Source organism: Galeopterus variegatus, unplaced genomic scaffold, assembly GCF_000696425.1.
Source record: "Galeopterus variegatus unplaced genomic scaffold, G_variegatus-3.0.2 Scaffold370, whole genome shotgun sequence".
Lineage (NCBI taxonomy): Eukaryota > Metazoa > Chordata > Mammalia > Dermoptera > Cynocephalidae > Galeopterus > Galeopterus variegatus.
In genome coordinates this window covers 510,160-531,003 of record NW_007726481.1, presented here as the reverse complement: position 1 = coordinate 531,003, position 20,844 = coordinate 510,160, and the positions used below count along the sequence as shown (strand labels likewise).

The 20,844-nt window shown below is 41.4% G+C and overlaps 1 protein-coding gene across 2 annotated transcripts in view; it reads left to right on the top strand.

The window, feature by feature from the left end:
• The first annotated feature begins 8,092 nt into the window (after positions 1 to 8,092).
• PIK3CG (phosphatidylinositol-4,5-bisphosphate 3-kinase, catalytic subunit gamma) overlaps positions 8,093 to 20,844 on the top strand; it is a 32,968-nt gene continuing 20,216 nt past the window's right edge. The window contains exons 1-5 of one of the 2 annotated variants that reach the window (XM_008568055.1): positions 8,093 to 8,165; positions 10,387 to 12,393; positions 15,339 to 15,404; positions 15,514 to 15,739; positions 17,240 to 17,343. In XM_008568055.1, coding sequence (XP_008566277.1) covers positions 10,399 to 12,393; positions 15,339 to 15,404; positions 15,514 to 15,739; positions 17,240 to 17,343 — 2,391 coding nt within the window. In that variant the 5' untranslated portion in view covers positions 8,093 to 8,165; positions 10,387 to 10,398. Of the gene's footprint in view, positions 8,166 to 10,381; positions 12,394 to 15,338; positions 15,405 to 15,513; positions 15,740 to 17,239; positions 17,344 to 20,844 lie in introns of those variants that run through there. The other variant, XM_008568056.1, reaches the window with a different exon arrangement.

Here is a 20,844-nt window from a genome sequence, read left to right as displayed (position 1 = left end):
TCATTATGATAAATAAACTTTAATAGTGATGGGGTAGAAGAATACATTGATAAAACACGTCAAAAGCGTTCATTTAAAAAAATTCTGGGGGGGCCGGGGCCGGCCCGGTGGCGCACTGGATAGTGCGCCGCTTGGGAAGCGCTGCGGCGCTCCCATCCGAGGGTTCGGATCCCACATACAGACCGGCTCCCGCTCACTGGCTGAGCGAGGCGCGGGAGCAACACCGAGGCTTGCAATCCCGTTGCCGGTCCCCAGTCCGGTACGGGTTGCGATCGGTTGCCGGACACGGAAAAAAGACAAAAAAAAAAAATTCTGGGGTTGGCCTTGACAATGACAAGGTCAACTAATATAATCCTTTAGCTATCTACTAATCTCTCTTCATTTTCTTATAAATATTTTCTGGATTACTGCACTGCCTGCTTAGAACAGAATTTCCCGGCAAATAAAGGAAGAACTGCGTTGTTGTAGAGGAGTTTGGAAAAGCCAACAGGACAGAACTGCCAGTTTCTGGTTTTGTAAAACGCTTTACTTCTCACTACCACTTAATATAGTAGAGACAAGATACAATCCCATCAGTGACTGTCTATAGCTGGAAGGTTGTATTCTAAGTGTCTCATGATAGAAATCATTCACAACACATGAAATTAGACATACAATAATACTTAGATTTTATCATGTTCATTAAGTGCTATCATCTATAACCTGTTGTGGCAAACATAATGCTACAGATTTGCCCAATCTATTTTCTTTTCCCTCTGGGCACACAGATAGGCTGTATTTCCCAGCCACCCCTGCAGCGAAGTGGGTCGTGTGACAGAGTCCTAGCCAATGGAAAGTGGGCACAAGAGATGTGAGCCATTCTCAGACTCAGTGGAGGCCCCAAGGCCCCAAGCGGAGAGCAGGACCACTAGATGGAAGGAGCTAGGTCCTGAATGAATGCTCACAGCAGCACCTCCATCACCCAGTCCGCACGGGACTATGGGGTCAGAAAGAAAGGAACCACTGAGATTTTGTTACAGCAACTGGCACAGTTAGCACACCTGAATGAACATGTTAGTACTACTGCATTTGTCTCAGAGAACTACATGAAAAGTTAAAACTGTCGGGAGTCATGTGTTAAGTATACCTTAATAAAGCTGTAGATTTTAAAAAGACAACAGAGGGGGCCTTAGAGATGAACTCTACCCTCTCCCCTACTCCCACTCCCACCCTGTTCGGTTTGGGAGTTCATAACTGTTTAACTCCTACAAAATAAAGACCCCACTTCTTGCCATGGCCCTGTCAGGAACACCATGACTTTATCATATCCACCCTCTCTCGGCCTCCTCTCCCATTTGGGACTATTGAAGTGAATTGCACTCTCCTGAACTTTGAATGCCTTACACTGTACCCTGTACTAGAATGTTCTTTGACCTCACCTCTGCCTGCCCAAATTCTACCTGTCAAGGTCACATGGAAAGGAGTCTGCCAGGAGGCTAGAGGGGGAAAAAAACAAAAACAAAAATCCCACTCTTAACTGTTTAGGAAAATGTATTTTAAGCTTTTTTTTTTTTTTTAAGTAAAAGTAACTTCAGGTAAAACTGTTTTTTGAACCTTTTTGAAGTGCAACTCCCATACAGCAAGGTGACCAGCAAGCGTCCAGCGTGATGAATTTTCACACACCCGTCGCGCGTGAAGCCAGCCCTTCATGGAGAAACACCAGCAGCAGCCAGGAGCCCTCCCAAGGGAGGGAGGTGACACGGGGCGGGGGGAGGAGGAAAAAGACCCTGGGAGTGAAGACCGCCCAGTCATCTGCTGTAAAAGAAAATGAGCAACGCGGCGGCAGGAGGGGAAGCTGTGCCCTCACTGAGACACACCCGCAGGGCCTTCCCCGACCTGCAGAAAATCCTCATGTGATTAAACAGCCCCGCACCACGGGTAATTCCAGAAAACGCCCGCCAAGCTTTGGAGGTGAAGAGGATTCCTCGCTAGGTACAGAGCCAGGCAGGTAAAGAGAGGGCGCCGTCCCGCCCGGCCCGAGCCTGGCGTGCTGCCCGCGAGGTCCCTTCTGTCCGCCGCAGACCGGGTCCCCGCAGGGCTGTGGCCTCCGGGGGTCCCGCCCCCTCCCCTCCCCGGAGCCGGGGAAGAGCGCGCCCGCCGCAGCCCGCACTCCCGCGCCCTTTTCTGAATCTGGAGAGGCAGGAGGGCATCCTCTTGGCTTCCTTCCAGCGGCAGGTGACTCCTGCCAGACTCTAAGCTGAGAAGCCAGGGCTTTCCGTGGAAAGGCTTGAGAAGCAGTTCCTATTATGATGTCACCTCCAGCCTCGGAACCAGAGCTTTGAGAGCAGGCTCCAACCGAGCTGCTGTGCTCTTGGACGGGAAAAATTCCATGAAGGAAGGAGCTACAGTTGGTTTGGAAACCCTGCTCCCTTTATGCAAGCAGCTTTGTCTCTATCAGGATCGTGGTATATGTGTAAGAGGTAGATAGAGACAGGTAGGTAGGTGATTAGATAGGTATATCAGTAGATAGATAAAATCCTTGGCAATCTGCAGATAGTTCTGAGGGCAGGATGCCAAGGATGGGTCTGGTTAGCCATTATATGGGAAAATTTGTTCTCACAAAGACATGATACAGGCAGTCTTTGGTCTTATATTTCAGTCAGTATTAGGAAAGGAACAACAAAGAAAATTAATAAATTGGATCAAACAGAAGGTTCTAGAGGGGATGTTCCTAAAGCATGTGGTTTCTTCTAATGTTAGTCATACTAGGTACCTTCCTAAATTCCACAATCTACAGACCATTTTCCTCCCAAGTTTCATGTTCTGAGATTTGAAGAGGAGGCAGATTGCAGGGCCTCAGGTTACCTGGTTAGGTGGAAGGCTGTCTGGGTTTTGGTTGGTCTGAGAGGCTTTGGGGACATCACTCAATATTCCTGTTGCTTCCTGTCAATGCAAAGTAATCCAGCGATTTTCTAGAAAGAGACACTATACAAACATCAACTCCACAAAAATTTTTGGAGGTCCTAGCTTTGTATGTAACAAACACTATGTGAAGTCCTGGGGAGTACAGTGATGAACACAGCAGTCACTCCTCTCAAAGAATTCAGTCTTGTGGAGGAGGCAGCTGAGTACACAGCCGTCCTTCCCTGGGAGAATGACGCTTGATGCCTGCTGTTTACCAGCTGTGGGACCTGTAGCAAGCTACTTCACTTCTGTATGCCCTGCTGTCATCATCTGTAGTGAGAGTAATAGTGGTGCCCTTCCTTGGGATGTTGCGAGGATTAAATGCATGAATGTATTAAATACTTAGAACAAGATAAGACACATAGAAAGTGCTGTGGTGATGTTGTTATTGTGGTGGTTCCTAATGGGGGAGAGTACCCTAACTCCCCAAATCACAAAGCCCTGCCAGAGGAGGTTACTGGGCCTGGTATTGATGAAATATGAGGTGGTCAAATGCCTGGGGGGATGAGGGAATGGGTGAGGGACAGGAGAGGAGAGAAGAGGGCAGTGGGGGGGCGAGGGTGGCAAAGGGTGCAGCAGGCAGAGGCTCTAAGCTGTGGAACTGCACAGAAAGCGTGAGAGAAGAAATGAGTTTAATTCAGTCGTGCACATGATTTGGAAGATGAGCAGAGAGTTAAGTATAGATCATAAGGGTTAAATCATAAAAGGTCTAAGATATCATGCAAAGGAATTTGGATTTTTTTCAAGTCTATTTAAAGAAAAATCTTTTCTAGAAATTTGTGAAGTACTTACTAAGACATATTGGTGAAGTTTAACTGAACAGGAAATTGAGAAAAGTGTGCCCAATGGCCAATTTCTGATCATAAGAATGGTGAATAGAGTGGGGTACCCCATAGGCACCTGGGTCTGGCTCTAGATCCTTGGGGTTGTGTTGACAGTGACTGATTTCCTATAGCTCCTTTTTTCAGACCCTGGAGGGGCTCCCCTCTACACTGATGATAGCCTACCTCCCTAATGGCATTCAAGGCTGTGGTCCTCCCCAGTCCTTCTTTGTCCTTACTGTCAGAGCCCTGAAATTTTGTTCTGCTGTCCATCATTCTTTTTTTTCATTGTTGGGGGGGATGGGGGGCAACTTGCCAGTACAGGGATCTGAACCCGTAACCTTGGTGTTATAGGGCTTCACCCTAACCAACAGAGCTAACTGGCCGGTCTCCACCATTCTTTGGCCAACCAGGAACTCAAGGGGTACACCCTGATTAGCTTATACTATCTGCATAATTCTATCCTTTTTCCTATTGACTGGCTGAGGCATAGATGGGCACTTGCAACAATTCTGACCAGAGACATAAGGGAACCCAGGAGGCTTCTGGGAAAGCTTTTCTCTGTCTGAAAAAGAAATATACGAGATGACATGGCCACTTCTTTCCCAGTACATTGTGTTGGTGTGGTGTGTGACACCTGGAATTGTGTGTCCTCTAGAGCACCTAACACATCTTACATAATATAATTAGACGTTTTTGTTCTGTTGAAAACTGAAGATTTATAACAACTTCCTATGATGTAAGTAGGGTGGCTTTTAGGTTGTCCTTTTGGTAGATTAGGACGCTGGGAGAGATGAGTTGGCATACATTAAGCTTAAAGAAAAGCAGGAATAAACCTAAGTCTCATGAATGCTGGTGCTTCTACAATAGCAGGACATGTCTCTCTAATCTTACCAAATACAGACCAAAAAATATTGGGCAGAGTTTCATAAAGGTTTGCACTTGTGCCCAGACAACAAAGCAAGATATGAAGGTGAACTAAATTGTTAGATTAAAACGCCTTTTTGCATTTTTGCGTCATCTCATGCTTTGAGGAGCTGCGTCAGTTTAGCCCAGTGTGCCATACAAATGTTGCTATTTACACTTGCTAAGACATGAAATAAGTGTGGGAAGAGCACACTTGTCTTGCCACCTACCTCCTACCTCTGTCTTTCACAAACGCTCCATTTCAGCCAACTGGTCTATTCACTGTTCCCCAAATACCTTTCACTTGAGGACCTGCTCCTGTGATTCTTCTTTCATTGATTCCTAGGACTTCACCTGCATGTTTAAAATAAAATTTTAAAAATCCCACCCAAAGAGACCTCCAGTAAACTGTTGGATTCCATAATATAAGTTCTATAATATGGTTAAACCACTTGGGCTGTATATACTATCACCTTGCACGTGTTGTTTTCATCTACGTGTTTTGTCTCTCCAGCTGGGCCATAAATACTCTCTGAAGATCATCACAAAGAGCCTTCCTAACTAATTCTTAATCTGTTTGTTGATTATTGACACTTCCTACTGTGTTCTTATTTTCTAATCTGTTTTATACTGTCATTCCTGTGATTGTTGGATGTGATATAGAAGGTCAGACACTTTGTGTTTTTCTTTAACCAAAATATATTGTATGTCTGCTATATGTAAAATACAGTATTAGATGCATGGAGATTCACAGAGGGGAAAATAAGACATATTGATGAAGCAGGACAATAATGAGGCCCAGTCATGGCCTGTCCCAATGTCTGCATCCAGCCCAGCAATCACCAAGCCACCACTAGAAACCCCTGGGCTCCCCTGCTGGAATGAGAGAGGTGCCACAGGCCTCAATTACACGCCCCCTCCCTCCTCATCCTCCCACCCTAGTCTCCTCCCCCTTCTCTTCTCCCCCTCCCCCCAACTGCTCCGCAACAACATCTTAGAATGTAAAAAATAATAATAGTAAATAAATTTTAAAAATAAAATAATTATAAAGTACATGTAAATAATATACACATAAAATAATGCAGCAGTTTTAAGATTTGATTAAACATAAATATAATTATAGTTATTATCCTTCTAAATACATATTTTATTCCAATATTATAGTATTTCTTTCAGAAAACAAATCTAAATGTCACAAATAAGAACTGTTCCTTCTGCTTATAGAAACACTACCTTGGAGCTTATAATAAATTGAGTTGAATCAAAAAGATCAAAAGAAAGAAAAAGAAAAACATACCTAAGGTTACTCAGCTCCTAAGTGGTGAATCTAGGAATAGAACTCAGAACTCTCTGATTCTAAACTGTTGTTTCGTACCATATTACCTGCATTATATAAATACATAATGACTTAATTCTGATATATGTAAATGGATATTTCTGATTGGGCAATTGGTGTAGGGTTGCAATGATATACTTTAAAACATCTTAAGTATTGAACTTGTGAGAATTGTCTATCGACTTAGAATGAGATAAATTCATTACTTCTTAAATTAAAAGACATTGGAGTGAATCAAATAAATGTTAGGTACCTACAAAAAATATATAATAATAATAATAAGGCCTAGGGGTCTTCTAACCTAAAAATGCTAGGGATAGAATATTCTTACTATTAAGGAATGACTCTGCATGAAGGAAGTGTCCACATAGAGGAAGCAGACATTTGCCATTACTTCTCTCTGGGAACATTTACTACACATATTCAAATTTTAGTGGCTATATTAGGATTTGGAGAAGAACAGGGTACTTTTAGTCTCACACCACCAACAAAGCCTGAAATATTTGCAAGTTTAGTCATAGAACAGACACCTTTGCATATTTAACTTAGCTGAATACTTCCTTCAGAGGCAAGGGTGCCCAAGAGGCTGAGTTTATCATTTCTGGAATAATGTGAGTGTGTATGTGTGTGTGTTGGCAGATTGGGACTTGGCTCCCTGGATACGACTGCATTGGGACAGGGAAGGAATGTGTTGAATGGCCTGGGGAAGGGAGCTGGCCAAGCTCATGGTCCCTCTGAGGTCAGCCCTCCTGCCTGCAAGTCCCCTCCTACCCCACCTACCCCCATGAATCCTCCCACAAACTCTGGGTAAAACACAGCTTGGCAAGCTCCTGCATTGTGGCTTGGTGGTTACAGTGTGGTCTTCCCTCAGGACCAACCAAGAAGACCAGCCTTGAAGCTTCTAAAGCTGCCAGCCACCTAAAGGAGTAATCCTATATGGGAGAATACTTTAGGAAACTGATTAGCCCCCTCTAAATATTTAGAGGCAGCCTTTGAGTGGAATGATTTGCCTGCTGATGTCAACTATTAGAGTACTATTAAAAAGTTAAGACCCAAGGGGCCTATGTGAAAGGAGATAGATCAAATGATCATTTGTCTTGATGTCAGAGTAATTCAAAGGAACTCTTAATTATATACCTCCAAGAGACCTCCAACTCCCTCCTACCTGTTGTCCCTGGAGCTCATTTGTAGTCCATGAGCGCCCAGGTTGGAGGTTGAACTTTGTTGTAGCGAACCCTGGGATGGAAGGTAGGAGGAACTGGTTCAGGATCTGAGTGTGCTTGGGCATTCTGGAAGGAACTGAGACCACCTGGAATATATAGAGCTGCTCTAAAAATGATTTAGGATGGCTTTTCTAGGTGTTCTCTACTCCCATGGGAATCAGGTGCCATCTCCCAGTGACTCTCTGCCTGATGCTGTGACAGTGCTCAGCTCCCCAATTTCCCCATTATACCAAGCAATTTCTTTCTATTTTGTCTGCAGTCAATTAATCATTGCTCAGTAAGCCTCTATCCTCAACACTCACACCAATACACGCAAATACTCTGTAGTACTTTCAGTTTGAGCCAGTGATATTTTGGGACCCTGGATGCTCTGAAAAAAATAGAGAAATCTCTCACCAAGCTAAGGATGTGAGCTTCCAGACCTTACCTTTGGAAATGTTCAGCTTGGTAACTCAGCCCTCTAGATCACCAGGTTTCTCTTTCCCCATCCCTCAGTTACAGTGTATGAACAAAGGCTCATTTGAATTCCCATGAGCGGAATGGGTTTAATTTGTCTCTTAAAAGACTACATAATAGAATGTCTAATATTGTGGCTGTTAGGCCTTTTCTTCTACTCCAAACTAGCTACAAAAATATTTCATTTGTTTATGTCTAATGATGAGTATTTTTAGTTTGGATCTATGTAATTTTAACTTGCCTCAGTCTCTCACAGTTTTTGAAAATTTAGTTCAAAGAGTAAAAAAAGAATATGATAAACACTCTCGTGCTCTGGCTCTCTGTGCTATAACAGGAAGTGCATTTCTGACACTTTTAAAATGAGCAATCACACGTATAATCGACTTGGTTAAAACTTCCTTCCTGGTAACTGCAACACTTCCTCTGCATCTGGATATGAAGGGAGCCCCAGAAAAGAGGAAGAGTGTAGAGGCATACTGGGTAGATTTGAATTTGTTTTGTTTTTGAAAATTAAACAAATGATCCTTCGGCATCATCGCCTCCGCTGCTTTACCAGGTATTGCTTCCTTCTATTTTTTGCTCTTTGTTGGGTCTGACTCAGAAGTGTGACACTTCCTTCTCAGCTAGAATATTTTTATCTGGAACTGTTGTCGGTTCTTGAGATGGCACTATCATTGAATGTCTTGGAGTTTCATTGTCTGCTTCAACTGATATTGTAGATATCCACAAGGTTCCGGCAGTAATTTTGCAGGTGCATCAGTTCTTTTTTGTTTTTGTTTGGAAGGAAGAGGGACAGCACGGGAGCCTGTGCCAGCCAGGCTTCACATTCTTACACGTGCACGCTTAGAGATTACTGTACTTACTGTGTTTCTAACGTCTTCTTGTAAAAGGTGAAATCTTCATAGCCTCAACCATGAAGGAAACCAGTGAGTATTTAGTCAGCCTGTTTTCTTCTGCATCTTATAAGATTGTTTGCTTTCACTGAGGCAGAAGTTATTGCTGTGTATTGTATGTTGCTTAAATTTGTACTTTTTATTTTCAAATTAGTATCAATATTAATATACTTTATCATTCTCTCCTTTGTTAGTTACTATGTAATGTAGCAAAAGACCAAAGTGAATGTTTTAAGCTGTAAGAGACAGTTCTTTGGGACAGTTGGTTTCATTTACTAAGTATAACTTCATAATATTTCAAGAGAGGGGATATTGACTTTAAAAGTAAGTTAAGCCAAGATTTGAACAGTTTGGATCTAATGAAATTTGTTTTTATTATCTTTTAATCAAACTCTCCTTCTTGGTGTATACTGAATGCTCCACTGTTACTTAGGAAGGTAAGTAGTTGTGTCTCACATTAGTTACTTTAGAGTAGATGATATTTTGAGAAGCAAACTTTTGTTTCTATAGTTGATTCTTACCTAGAATATAATGTATTACAATGTAGTGATACTAAATATTAAAATCAAAATGCCTTATTCATCTTTCAATTTTAATACTTTCAGCATTTCAGTCATTATTTGAAGGGTTTCCTACTGCAATATGTCACATGTATACATAAATGCTTTGTGGAGGACAGGTATACTTATTAAATATTTGTGGAAAGAGTGAATAAGTTAATAAAAATAAGTTTGTGAATTCTCATTATAGAGATGAAAATATTAGAGCAAAAAAGAAGTTGAATAATTGATTGGGGTCTAAACAGCAGGTCCCTGGAGTCCAGAAATCCCGCCTTCCATCCTGTGGCTCCCCGACTATCTAAAGCAGAGGCAGAACAAATGCACTGGTACAATGTTCCTATTAGGAAAGCACAGCCTTGGGTGACTCCTCTAAGACATAGCCCTAATACAGCAATGACAGCTAGAATGTTTACACATTTCATGATTCAGAATTTTATATATCTGCTAATGGTCTTGATTGCAACTTTACCAATCCTGATACTTTTGAGTTTTATGAATGAAATGACTAGCTCTCCTAATTAGAAAGGGGAAAAAAAAAAAATGAAACGAAGAAAGAAAGGCAGGAAGTTGACTGGGGAGTAGATCCTGGGTCCAGACAGTTTGAAAATAGAGAACACGAAGCCAGGTTGGGTAAGGCGTCTAGGTTCCAAGAAGTGTGAGACTGAACAAAAAGGAAGTAAGTTAAAGGCCTGTTTTCCACATGAGGTGTTTCACGTCTCACGTTTTATCTTGGCAGCTAGGACTCGATCCTTACCTGTATTATTTTACCTATGTTTTTCGGTATGCTGAAGAACAATTATCTTTTGAGCCATTATAGTAGTCAGGCACTGTGCCACCTGAGTGGTTTACATAGCTCTTTAAAAAAAAAAAAAATTCAAAGATATACAAAAGTAGGGAGAATGATGAATAAACTCTCATATACCCATCACCCATACTGAACAAGTTTATTACTTTATTCAACTCTCAGCTCCGTTCTCTGAGGTATTACTAATCCACTTGAGAGATGGGAAACAGGCTCAGAACTCATCTAGGTAGCCCAAGTCACCCGGAGAGCAAGTGGCGGGGCCCAGATTCATGGGCCCCAACTCCGAAGCCCGCGCTCTTCAGGGCTGTTCTGCCTCCAGCTTGAGGCACTCGGTCCTTCCGCGTCTTGGTGCGCACGTCAATCTTCTCTTCTGCCATCTAGCGGGAAACTGCAAAGGGAACGTGCCTTTCTTGTGACAAAGCCCTCTGTTCCCCCGCTCCCAGGTCGCCTAGGGCATGGAGCTGGAGAGCTATGAACAGCCCGTGGTTCTGAGAGAAGACAACCGCCGCCGGCGCCGGAGGATGAAGCCGCGCAGCGCCGCGGCCAGCCTGTCCTCCATGGAGCTCATCCCCATCGAGTTCGTGCTGCCCACCAGCCAGCGCAACAGCAAGACCCCCGAAACGGCGCTGCTGCACGTGGCGGGCCACGGCAACGTGGAGCAGATGAGGACGCAGGTGTGGCTGCGTGCGCTGGAGACCAGTGTAGCCGCCGACTTCTACCAGCGGCTCGCCCCGGACCACTTCCTCCTGCTCTACCAGAAGAAGGGGCAGTGGTACGAGATCTACGACAAGTACCAGGTGGTGCAGACCCTGGACTGCCTGCGCTACTGGAAGGTGCTGCACAGGAGCCCGGGCCAGATCCACGTGGTGCAGCGGCGCGCGCCCTCCGAGGAGACGCTGGCCTTCCAGCGACAGCTCACGGCCCTGATCGGCTACGACGTCACCGACGTCAGCAACGTGCACGACGACGAGCTCGAGTTCACGCGCCGCCGCCTCGTCACCCCGCGCATGGCCGAGGTGGCCGGCCGCGACCCCCAGCTCTACGCCATGCACCCCTGGGTGACTTCCAAGCCCCTGCCGGAGTACCTGCGGAAGAAGATTGCCAACAACTGCGTCTTCATCGTCATCCACCGCAGCACCACCAGCCACACCATCAAGGTCTCCGCCGATGACACCCCCAGCACCATCCTCCAGAGCTTCTTCACCAAGATGGCCAAGAAGAAGTCTCTGATGGATATCCCCGAAAGCCAAAACGAACGGGACTTCGTGCTGCGCGTCTGTGGCAGGGATGAGTACCTGGTGGGTGAGACACCCATCAGAAACTTCCAGTGGGTGCGGCACTGCCTCAAGAATGGAGAAGAGATTCACCTGGTGCTTGACACTGCTCCAGACCCTGCCCTGGACGAGGTGAGGAAAGAGGAGTGGCCGCTGGTGGATGACTGCACGGGAGTCACCGGCTACCACGAGCAGCTGACCATCCACGGCAAGGACCATGAGAGTGTGTTCACCGTGTCCCTGTGGGACTGTGACCGGAAGTTCAGGGTCAAGATCAGGGGCATTGATATCCCCGTCCTGCCCCGAAACACTGACCTCACTGTTTTTGTAGAGGCAAACATCCAGCACGGGCAGCAAGTCCTTTGCCAAAGGAGAACCAGCCCCAAACCCTTCACAGAGGAGGTGCTCTGGAACGTGTGGCTTGAGTTCGGTATCAAAATCAAAGACTTGCCTAAAGGGGCTCTGCTGAACCTCCAGATCTACTGCGGCAAAGCCCCAGCACTGTCCGGCAAGGCCTCTGCAGAGACTCCCAGTTCAGAGTCCAGAGGCAAAGCTCAGCTTCTCTATTATGTCAACCTGCTGCTGATTGACCACCGGTTCCTCTTGCGCCACGGGGAATACGTGCTGCACATGTGGCAGATATCCGCGAAGGGCGAAGACCAAGGGAGCTTCAATGCTGACAAACTCACATCTGCAACCAACCCAGACAAGGAAAACTCAATGTCCATCTCCATTCTTCTGGACAACTACTGCCACCCGATAGCCCTGCCTAAGCATCAGTCCACCCCTGACCCTGAAGGGGACCGGGTTCGAGCTGAAATGCCCAACCAGCTTCGCAAACAACTGGAGGCAATCATAGCCACTGATCCACTTAACCCTCTCACAGCAGAGGACAAAGAATTGCTCTGGCATTTTAGATATGAAAGCCTTAAGCATCCAAAAGCATATCCTAAGCTATTGAGCTCAGTGAAATGGGGACAGCAAGAGATTGTGGCCAAAACATACCAATTGTTAGCCAGAAGGGAGGTCTGGGATCAAAGTGCTTTGGACGTTGGGTTGACAATGCAACTCCTGGACTGCAACTTTTCAGATGAAAATGTAAGAGCCATTGCAGTTCAGAAGCTGGAGAGCTTGGAGGACGATGATGTTCTGCATTACCTTCTACAGCTGGTCCAGGTAGGTGATGTTGGTGTTATCAACAGAATCCTCCTCTCCAGGAATTTATTTGCACGTGTACAGGCATCCCATTCAGTTGTCATCAGGTGACCTTTGTGCAGAGCTTCATGATCAATCAAAGTAAATCTGATGAAGCCACCTTAAAAAGTAGTAAACTGTTCCATTGACATGTTTACTGGCTTTGAGGCTTTGCTGAGAAGCATTTTAAAGACATTTGTATTTTTGCTTTTTAGGAGAATTGGCCCTGTGGGAATACTTTGTTCTCATTTACTATGTTAATGATAGATATTAGTGATTATGTTAATAATAGACTTATTTTAGGCTTCCTTATACCAAGGCTCCAAGTGATTTACATGCTTTTCATGTATTACCTCATTTAACTCTCCTAGCAATTAGGACGAAAGTAAATTAGCATTTGCATTTTATTCATAAGAAAACCGAAGCACAAAGAGGCTAAGCGATGTGCCCAATACTTTGAAAGAAGTAAACCAGACATCAAACCTAGGAGGTCTGCTCCAGGCCCTGCTCTTTCCACTGCATCCCAGTATCCTGCATCAATTTGGTGTCAGGATAGTGTGAGCCAGAGAAAAAGTCTTACCCTCTGCGCATGCTTATTACAATTCATAAAATAACATCTCACATCTGGGTAGAATTTTGACAGGTCCTCTCCTTAGACAGGAACAGGACTGTATTTCTGCTCCACTTCTCATGACATTCCCTGGGGTCCCAAGAGGCTAAGTAATTTGCCTAAGGTTTTGCTGATTTGCAGGAAGTTAAAGAAAGGAGGAACAATTCCCCTGCTCACTATAGCAGTTCTCAAATTATATTGTACTGCTTGACAAGGAAAAGGAAGTAAAGGAATTGGAATAGAAGTGCTATTTTAGAGCACAGACCTGCTCATTAATTCAACAATAAGTACTGAAAAGACTGCCATTAAATGAGTATACACACAAACAAATATTTAATAACAAATTGTGACAAATGCTTTGGGGGAAAACTACAGAGTATCATGAGAAAACAGGAGTCCAGGAGACACTAAATTTAGATTGACAGCACCAGGGAGAGTTCTGAGTAGGTGATGTTTGTCCTGAGATCTTTAGGATTAGTCCGTCTAAATTTTAGACTAAACTGTCTAATCACTATCTGTATTTATAAGAAGTCGCTGGAGTTTTCTGATAAGCATTTTGGGTTTTGTAAACTTTAACTCCTAATTTTCACCTTCCCATTAGTCAGATACTTGAAACATTACATTTGGCCTTTGTTTTCATCTATTAAATATATCCAATTTTTTTTCTACCCAGTAGTTCAGATACTAGCATAGCACTAAAGAATTTTAGAGTAATTAAGGGATCTTCAATTTTCTAGCTCTCCATAACAAAAACAACATAGAACAAATTTGCTCCAGCTCTGTTCCAAGTCCCAAAGCTACCAGGAATTGTTTTTCATTATCAGTTTCATAAGTAAACTTTGCAGAATTGTAAAAGGAATAGTGTTCTTCTTGGAAATGTTTTTAAATGAAAGAGGCTAATAAATAATATTAACATTGAATTTGTGGTCTTAAATTTGAAGAAGAGTAGTCATTTATAAAACTATTTGAGACATTTTCAGATATGGCCAAATGACTCATCCCTGATTAAAATGGTCTCCTAGTTGAGATCTGCATTGTATTTACGGAAATGAAACACAACTAAGGTCAGAAAGAGTCACGTTCAGGTTAGAAACTTAAAACATTTCTGAAGTGAGTGCTGGTGACTAAATAACCACATTCTCAGAATTAAGGCCCTGGATGCAGCTAAAATGATACTTTGACCACACCCATGAAAGCATTTTTGAAAGCATTGGTATAATTGAAACATTATGAAGTCAGTATTGATCATTTCCAACCTGAAAAGGCAGAGTAAGAATTGTAAATCATACCAAGAAGCCCCCAGGCCATAAAATATAAACTAGAAAGGGAATTTCTCCCATTCCTTGGGAAAAAAGGATAGACCAGTTCTATTTATAAAGGGAATACTGTACTCTGAGATGCTTAATTTTGAGCCTCTCTTCAATGTTTACACATGTCATCTACCCTTCAAATTTTATAATGCATTTATAATAATCTAACAGTACTTATTATTCGTGCTGCTTTTAAAATTATGAACTATTTCAAACTTATAGAAAAGTGTAGAGAATAATGTAACACATATCCATGCATTCACCAAGATTTAATTATGTTTTTCATTTTATTGGTTCTTTTTCTTCAGTAATAGAGCTATCACCTAAGTCAGTATTCTTTACATTCACCAAATGATACAAAAACTACTAAGCACTAAAAATGAAAATCAAGTTTTTCCTGAGAAAGCAAATAAAATCAGGGATTTTCAGACAAAAAGCTCTGTATACACTGCCACGTAGCAGCAGGTAGTGGTTGCTCTGTGTGGATTGATCTAGGTCTGCTGCTTACTTGCAGTAAGAACCTGTGTGGCAGTTTAGTGAGATACCAAATAGGTAGACACAGGGTTTTTAGGATCATCACATTTAACAAATATTTTTCTCCTTACAAGTACTAGATCTCCACCTTCCATTCTTTCTAACAACCTCTCTCACCTTCCACTATAGATTTGTTATAGCCATCTCCCTCTTTCCCCTCTATCCTTCTAATAAAGTGAGTAGGTCCTTTATTGGAGAAAATGCCTTCATCTCTTCACCTGTGAAGTTATGAAAAACCCATGACTGTGAGTTGAGAGTTCTGGCATCTAACCTAGTGCTGTTATCGGCTGCTCCATGATTGTATGAAAGTGGTTCACTATGGTCCTAAGTATCCTCTAAAAGAAAGGACTGAACTTAAGTGCCTAGCCATAAAGACCCACTAAAGCAGAGCAGCAGTTTTTCCTCTATTTCCTTTTCCCTGATTCACCAACATACAATGCAAGCCTACAGATGCCAATGTGTTCTTCCTTTAGGCTGTGAAGTTTGAACCGTACCATGACAGTGCCCTTGCCAGATTTCTGCTGAAGCGTGGTTTAAGAGTAAGTATGTCCACTTTGATAACAGCGTGACATTTTAAGTCAAGCAAGAACTGATTGATAGACCTAAAGCATTAGTCATAATCACTTCCACCTCTTGTACTGCCCTCAGAACAAAAGAATTGGTCACTTCTTGTTTTGGTTCTTGAGAAGTGAGATAGCCCAGTCCAGACACTATCAGCAGAGGTTCGCTGTGATCCTGGAAGCCTATCTGAGGGGCTGTGGCAGAGCAATGCTGCATGACTTTACCCAACAAGTCCAAGTCATCGAGTTGTTACAGAAAGTCACCATTGATATTAAGTCACTCTCTGCTGAAAAATATGACGTCAGTTCCCAAGGTACAGTGGCTGTATTTTCTTGGTTCTCTTTCCAAATGCCTTCATCTTCAAATGCCATTGACCCTATGATTCTTCCTCTTTCTGGAAGCCAAGTTGTATCTTCCTAAAGGCAGCCAAGAACATATTTTTTAGTCTTCTATCTGCGTGGAGTAAAATTTAAAGTTCTCCTTTTACAAGTTAATAATTTCTAAATTTATATATTTATATATTCTTAATGATTAAGTTATAATAGATATTAAACTCTTTGAAAAATTAAAAAGCATTATGCAGATGTAAGGTGTATTATTTACAAACAGCTGCACACACACACACACACAAAGATTACTTATTTACAAATCTTTACCTTTTTCTCCCAATCTTTGAACATGCGCATATAGTTTTTAAGTTTTCAGTCTTCCAAAGTAATGAATTACTAAGAGGCTATTTTAGATTTTTTGCATTTCTTTAGATGGCTTATCTCAGAGTTATACATATATATACACACACACACACATATATATATACACATATATACATGTTATCTTGATACACACACACACACACACACACACACACCGCCTCCTCTCTGAAGCCATTTCCAGTATCTTTCTATCTCTACCCTAAGAAATCCTGTCCCTGCCCTAGGAAAATTAATCACTCCCTCTCTGTATTCCCATAGGTTTTGATTGACACTACATTAAGTTATTGTCATTAACATATCTTTCTAGTCTTGCAAACTGTATGAACTGTGAAGGTAGGGGAGGTCTCATTCATTTTTATATACCTATACCTAGCACTATGGCTCATAATGAACACTTACTAATGTCCTCAGCCAATGTTTTAAACTTCTGAATAATTTAAATTTCTACTTTTTTCCTTTGATTCTTTTCCAATATAGCAATAATGCTCTCTCCCCAAAACGATAATGGTAATAATAACATTACTTTTATTTTTATTATAAGAAAGAGAAACATTTGTACTGGCCTCCATTCTGTTTTCTAAAGAATAAATTTTCAATGTATGTATCTGCCTTTATAATTTTGAGGCTGTCACATCTTCTTTACACAATCTAACTTCCTCTTTTGTAAAGAATTTATAGAACCCTAACTGAATTCCACTTCATACTGTCTTCAAATGTCTGTTCCCCAAATAAAATGGCAGATTAAAGTTTCACAAGCTGCAAAGAAAACTACAGTATTAATTTATTAGCATTACTCTCAAAATATCCTTCTCTACTTGATTGTATTGGCATCTGTGTGTTATCCCATGTATATTCACATATTTCCACTCCCTGTTGTAGCATGTGTACATGGTTACATTCCTCACAGTAAGCCTGACTTATCTTGCTACCTCAGATGGTTAGTTCCTCAAAGGCAGGGCCCTACCCCCCTTTTTTTTTCTGCTCCACACCAGACCAAATATGTAGAATGCTGTGATTAAATATGGCCTTAGGAAATGTTTTAGATAATATTGGTAATTACTTGAACTCAAATAACTCATGTGTACTTTTGACAATTACAGTTATTTCACAACTTAAGCAAAAGCTTGAAAACCTGCAGAATTCTAATCTCCCAAAAAGCTTTAGAGTTCCATATGATCCTGGACTAAGAGCAGGAGCACTAGTGGTAGGTATCACTTGAATGTCTCTTCGTGGTCTTTATGTCTTAAAAATGTCTAGCATGCTTTCCAGGGCCCAGTACGTAAAGGTTAATGTTGATAGAGAGACAGGGAAGCTGGAGAGACCCTGGATAGGCTTCTGCCAAGCCCTTCTCCAACCATTAGCTATTGAAAGCCTCAACACCAGGTAATTTCCTTTCCATTTTTTTTCAAATCAGCTGATTGAGGTATCCTTTATATAAAATAAGATTTGTCCATTTTAGGTATACAATTCAATGAGTTTTGACAAATGCACGCAATCACATAACAACTACCACAATCAAGATATAGAGAATTTCCATAGAGATGTTATAGAAAAAGTTCTTTCATGTCCCTTTGCAGTTAGTCCTTTTCCTCCTCCCACTCCCCACCCTAAGCAACAGGTGTGCTTTCTATCATATAATTTTGCCTTTTCTAGAATTTTATTAAGTGGAATCATGCAGTATATAGTTTTGTATCTGGATTCTTTTACTTTGCCTTATGCTTTTAAGATTCTGTCATGTTATTGTGTATATCAGTAATTTGACCCTTTTTATGACTGAGTAGTAGTCCCTTGTATGGATATTCCACAGTTTGTTTTCCATTCTTTTTTCTTTTCTTTTTTTTTTTGAGTAAATATTTAACAGCAGGGTAGTTGGGTCAGATGGTGAATGTATAATTTTATAAGATACTAGCAAACTTTTTACAAAGTAACTGTACCATTTAAATTTTCACCAGCAATGTACGTGAGTTCCAGTAGTTCTGTTCCCTAGCCAACACTTGTTACTATCAGTCTTTTTAGCCTTAGCCATTCAAATGGGTGTGGAGTGTTATCTCACTGTTGTTTTCTTTGCATTCAGCTAATGATGTTGAGCATCTTTTCATGTGTTTGTTGTCCATTAGTGTAGCTTCTTTTGAAAAGTTTCTATTCAAATCTTTCACTCATTTTTTAAGGTGGGTTGCCTTCTTATTTCTATATTTAAGGGTTCTTTATATAAACTGGATACAAATTCTTTATCAGGTATACATTTTACAAATATTTTCTCTCAGTCCCTGGCTTGCCTTTTTATTTTCTCAGAAGTGTCAAAGTTTCAAAGAGCAGAAGGTTTAAATTTTTTTTTTTTTTTGTCTTTTTTCGTGACCAGTAAGGGGATCACAACCCTTGGTGTGGTGTCGCCCGCCCCGCACTCAGCCAGTGAGCGCACCGGCCATTCCTATATAGGATCCGAACCCGTGGCAGGAGCGTCGCTGCGCTCCCAGCGCTGCACTCTCCCGAGTGCACCACGGGGTCAGCCCAGAAGGTTTAAATTTTGATTAAGTCTAATTTAACACTTTTTCTTTTATGGTTTGTGCTTTTAGTGTCCTATTTAAGAAATCTTTGCCCAATCCACTGGTCCTCAACTTGGGGTGATTCCTCCCCACCTCACCCCCAGGATAATTTGGTAATGTCTAGAGACATTTTTTTATTGTTACAGCTGGAAGAATGTTACTGGCATCTAGCGGGTAGAGGCTGGGAATGCTGCTAAATATCCTACAGTGTACAAGATAGTCCCCCCCCCCAACAACAAATACAGCCCAAAATGTCAGCAGTGCCAACATTAAGACATCCTTGCCTAACTCAATGTGACAAATATTTTTTGCTGGAAGTTTTATGGTTTTAACTCTAACATTTAAGTCAATGATTCATTTTGAATTAATTTTCATATATGTTGTGAGGTAAAGGACAGAGTTCATTTTTTATGTGAATATCCAACTTTTCTAGCACCATTTGTTGAAAAGACAAATCCTTTTTCTGTTGAACTTCCCTGGCTCCTTTGTCAAATATGAACTGACCATACATATGTAGGTCTACATCGAGATTCTCTGTTCTGTTCCATTGATCTACATGTCTGTTCTTACATCAATACCACACAGTCTTGATGACGTTCAAATAACAAACCACTTCATGTATGTGTAAGAATCTTATAAACAGTGTACTTTTATACCTCATCCTTTCCCCCTCATGTTTTGTATTATTTTATTTTATTTTTTAAATTTTTGGTGGCTGGCCAGTACAGGGATCTGAACCCATGACCTTGGTTTCACAAGCACTACAGTCTCCCAAGTGAGTTAACCAGTCAGCCCCTTTGTACTATTTTTGTTATGCTTTTAATTTCTACTGTGTTATAAACCCCATAATATGTTACTATTATTTTTTGCTGTAAACAGTTAAAAGTACATTTTACAGACTTGAACTTAATAGATTAAATAATTTTTTAAATACCCACATATTTACCATTTTTGGTACTCTTCACTGTTTTGTATAGGTCCAGATTTCCATCTGGCCTCATTTTCCTTCAGTCTTTAACATTTTTTATATCTCAAGTCTGCTGGCATTAAATTCTTTCAGCCTTTGGTCTCCTGAACAACTCCTTATTTTGCCTTCATTTTTGAAAAATATTTTTGCTGATTATAGAATTTTATATTGAGGGGTTTTTTTCCCTTTCAGTAGCTTTTTCTTCTGGTTTGCATATTTTCTGAAGATAAGTCTCTGTCATTCTTATCTTTGATTCTCTGTATAATACATCTTCTTTTCCCAGGCTGCTTTTAAGATTTTCTTTTATCACTGGTTTTCAGCAACTTGATTATGATGTGATTTGGTATGGTTTCCTTTATGTTTAGTCTTTTAGGGTGTATTGAGCTTCTTAGATTTGTGGGTTTATAGTCTACAGATTTGGAAATTTTTCAGCCAATATTTTTTCTTTCCAATATTTTTTCTTTTTTCTCTTTCCTCTCCTCTCCTTCAAAGACTTTGATTACAGTATTTCAGACAGCTAGACTGTAGGCTCAGTCTGGATCCCCTCTCTCTGTGCTGTAGCCTAGAACAGCCCCAGGGCAGCAAACTGAGGCAATTATAGGGCTCTCCTCATTTGCTTTTCCTCTCTCAGAGGTCACATATCTTCCCTGCTTGTTGTCCAGTGTCTGAAAAGAATTGTTTCATGTATTTTATCTAATTTTCTAGTTGTTTATGGCAGGATAGCAATTCCTGCAGTAGTTAAGCCTCATGGAAGGAAGGGAAAGCTCCTCCCTTCCATGTTTAATTTTATATACAATTACCAACAAACTGGGCCTGTAGCAAAAGCACACACTATCCACTAGCCTCCATTTACAGATTGGTAGGAATTATGATATATTAATACAGCTTCAAATTGTGTTTTTTTTTAGAGCACATCACATGTTTGATTCATGGTTAATTCACCTTTGGCAAACTCCTTAGTTTTTTTATTTTTATGTGGGTGACTGCTAAGCCACATTTCCCTTACCTTAAATTTATTTAGATTTATGGAGGTTTATTTGGGGAGGGGATGTGCTATACCTAAGTGCCAGATTTTCCATTTATTTCTGTTAAATTTTATCATGTTAGATTTGGCCTATTGCATCTGATTCTGCAGTAATAGTTTTTTAGACATTATGGTAGCATTAAAACTCTTTTCTCAAATTAAATCATAGAG